This window comes from Chenopodium album, chromosome 2 (genome assembly GCF_948465745.1).
Source record: "Chenopodium album chromosome 2, dcCheAlbu1.1, whole genome shotgun sequence".
In the NCBI taxonomy this organism is placed as follows: Eukaryota; Viridiplantae; Streptophyta; class Magnoliopsida; order Caryophyllales; family Amaranthaceae; genus Chenopodium; species Chenopodium album.
In genome coordinates, this window is record NC_137835.1 from 3,279,382 (window position 1) to 3,282,735 (window position 3,354).

The 3,354-nt window shown below is 38.2% G+C and overlaps 1 protein-coding gene across 1 annotated transcript; it reads left to right on the forward strand.

Annotated features, from left to right (window-relative positions):
- The first annotated feature begins 313 nt into the window (after nt 1-313).
- On the forward strand, nt 314-1,821 carry LOC145579860 (uncharacterized). The gene is made up of 4 exons (XM_081637149.1): nt 314-1,076; nt 1,171-1,242; nt 1,327-1,386; nt 1,507-1,821. Exons 1-3 carry the CDS (start codon nt 408-410, stop codon nt 1,330-1,332), a joined length of 747 nt encoding a protein of 248 aa, XP_081493275.1. The 5' UTR covers nt 314-407; the 3' UTR covers nt 1,333-1,386; nt 1,507-1,821.
- The last annotated feature ends 1,533 nt before the right edge of the window (nt 1,822-3,354 follow it).

Sequence of the window (3,354 nt, forward strand, 5' to 3'; positions counted from 1 at the left end):
ATGAACTTCAATAACCTAGGGTCTGTTCTCATTAACTGAAATAAGTTGAACTGAACTGAACTGAACTAAAAATAATATGATGAGAACAGGCCCCAAGTTGCACCAGATAGAGAAGGATCCTTTCTTACACCACATTCTTCCCATCACTAACACGCTCATAAACGACAATCCCTATCCCATAAAACGACCACCACTCCTCCCCAAATTTACTCAAAGGGCATAATCGTCACATTAAGAAATTACAATCACTCCTTTTATACGTAGAGAAACCAACAACACAACACACACAAACATCAAACTCTCGCTGCCTCTTCACGGCAACAACATCAAGAAGAAGAACCAGAGGAGAGAGAAAGAATCTAGAGAGAGAAAGAATCTAGAGAGAGAAAGCTTCGTTTCCTCTGTTAATGGCGGCAGCACCAGTTAAGTCGCCGCTACACAATTTCCCATTAACATTTCTGAAATGGGGTTCAAAGAAAGACCAACAAAGATGTCGCCGATCACCTTACGACTCTCCTCTCTCACCTCCTCCGCCGCCATCTTCATCGGACGCCGAGCCCTCAAACTCTAAAGGATCTCGATCATCTCGCAACCGCCGCAACAACCACAACCATCCTCCGCCAACGCCGCCACCTGCGCAGGATGATGAAGAGGAGAGAGATTGTGGGAAGAAACCAGAAGTTACAGAAGAAGGTTCTGGTGTTGGTGTTGGTGTTGCTGTAAATGAAGGTGAAGGAGATGGTGAGAAAGGGTGGAATCTACGGCCGAGAAGAGCTGCCGCCATGAAAGGGGTTTCTGCTACTAATTCAACTCCAACGAATACTTATTCTGGTGCTGCTACTACTGTGGGAGAAAGTGGGGGTGATAATTTGCCGAAATCGATGCGGTTGCGAGGGTTGGAGACGCAAGGTAATGGCGGAGCTAACGGCGGAGGAGGAAGTGAGAGAAGAGGGACTAAGAGGTTTTGGATCTCTTTATCGAATAAAGAGATTGAAGAAGATATTTACTCTATGACTGGTTCTAAGCCTTCTCGTCGCCCTAAAAAGCGCCCAAAGAATGTTCAGAAACAATTGGATGTAAGTTTTAATTTCTGGGTTTTATTCAGTTTTTGATGTTGCTGGGTTGTTTTTGCTGATTTTTGAGTTGATGATTTTGGTGTTTTTTTTGTAGAATGTGTTTCCAGGGTTATGGATGGTTGGGTTTTCGCCTGAATATTATCGTTGTCTTGATGTACCGCCAAAGGTGTGTTTTTAATTCATGGTTTCTTTGATTTTTCTGGGTTTTTGTTATTTTTGTTTGATTGTTGAATTGGGTTGTTTTCTGCAGAGGTAGATATGAACATATTGCAAAGTGTTTTTGCTTAATTTCTGGCTGTTTGGGTAGGAGGTAAAGTGTTTGTTTCTGGATTTTTTAAGCATTGATTTTGAGTATTTTGCTCAAATGTTGTAATCTGTGAGTTGTTGAGGGTTTGGATGTTAAGATTGTGTTGCTGTTTCAATTTTGCAGGTGCATAGGAAGGGGATGATTGAAGGGGAGTGTGAATTTTTTTGAAAGCTTGCCGATTGCCGGGTTTGGGCCTCTATTTGGAGGTACTGTTCTCTGTAAAGAGGGGTGATTTGGGACGTCTGGACATATAGAAGAATGATGCCCATTGACTTTTTTGCTTTATATCTTTTGGTATACATAGTAGATTAGAACTAGAGCTAGTGCAATGGCAAGGGTAATTTAGTTTTATTTTAGATTAATTTTCATGATGATTTGGGTAGTTGCAGTATGTATAACAAGGATCTTTGATTTTATGATTAAATGGTGTTGATTATAGCCTGTGAGCTTCATATAGTTGCAGCAGTTTTTTCAGTGACTTAAAAAATTTCGAGAAAAGGTGGTTTATTGACTATGGATTATGATGTGTGACAGGCTTCCTGAGTTTATTTGGGAACAGATTAGCATTCATGTTCTTTTTCGAAACCCTAAATCTCAAAATTGAAAATCTTATCTGTGTTTTCCAAGCTTATTGTTTATGTAAAGCACTATTCCATCCCTTTTCTCTGGACAAGGAAATATCTGTGGAGGTTGAAATTTCTTGTGCTTCTTGCATGTTTCATTTACTCTCGTTTTTATTGTTTTTTTTTTTTTTTACCTGTTATGTTCTCTTGCTTGTCATTGGTAGCAAAATGACGACTAAATGCGAATTTGATTGAAATGGCTTTCATTTTTTAGTTTTAAGAGAGATGGTGTCAGACTTCATGAATAGATACATGGCATGGACTGTGATGGAATGTTGAGGAGTAAGTAATGTTCGGTTTCAATTACTCATTCCTCTAATGAAACAATCCCACTTCACAATGCCCTGTGATTCCACTAAACCTTCTATCATTCTCTATGTAAAAATGGTAACTAGTTATTTGCAAGTAGAAAACATAGATTGTTTGGAAGTCTTTGATCTTTTTTTTTCTCTGGCCATACAATGCATATCTTCCGAGGATTCCCCTTTGTTTCTATTTTCAAATCTTGCTTACATTTTCTTGAATATTTGAGTGGGTTTGTGATACATATTGTGTCTTTTCCGTGGCAGTTTTTTTTTCTGTGTCTTACGATTTCATTATATCTTCTTTCTCGTCCATAATTCTTTATCATTCTCTGTATTGAATTGTTAACTTCTGTATTTTGGTCCTCTTTCTGTTTATCTATCATCTTTGGCGTTTTTTTGTTGTAGTTCTTTGTATCAATCAGCCTTTGCAGAATAGTGGTGATCTCTGATCTATGCTGGATAGAGGCTAATTTTATGCTTAATGGCTGCTGTATAGTCTCTGATTAGAAATACTTGTTTAAGTTTATGTCTTATTGGTATTCAGTCCTGATTGTACGTACAGTTTCTTGCATTTATTTGCAAGACAATGCTTGAGGGTCAGATTGTTAGATTAGAGTCATAGGCAAGTGGTTATTTCCTTACATGGAAAAGTGGAGTATTCATGATTGAGTTGAATTTTCTTCATCTGCTGCTATGGTAGTCGTCATCTTTTAGGTTTATTTAGATAGTCAGATTCAATAAAAGGTAAGTTAGATGAAATTAGAATATAATTCTGACTTTGAAATAGCTCACATGAATATTCTTCATTCTTTCATTTGTAGGATCAATCTGTTACAGATTCTTCATATTTAAAGTGTGCTTGGACTTGTTCCTCCCCTTCTTCATACGTAAAGTGTGCTTGGACTTGTTCCTCCCCTCCCCTTCCCTTTCTTTGTTGTGTTTGGACTAGTGAATGGTTGGTATACCGTCATTGTTGGCTGCATGTGGAAGTTTATATGTCGTTCTGGTGGAAATCTGGAAATTGTTTGATTGATACCTACAAT

Bases quoted from the DNA above. Each gene is read 5' to 3' on its own strand.
- LOC145579860 (XM_081637149.1), top strand. From the start codon at position 408: ATGGCGGCAGCACCAGTTAAGTCGCCGCTACACAATTTCCCATTAACA. The intron at 1,077-1,170 runs GTAAGTTTTAAT...TTTTTTTTGTAG, and splicing joins ATGTTCAGAAACAATTGGAT to AATGTGTTTCCAGGGTTATG.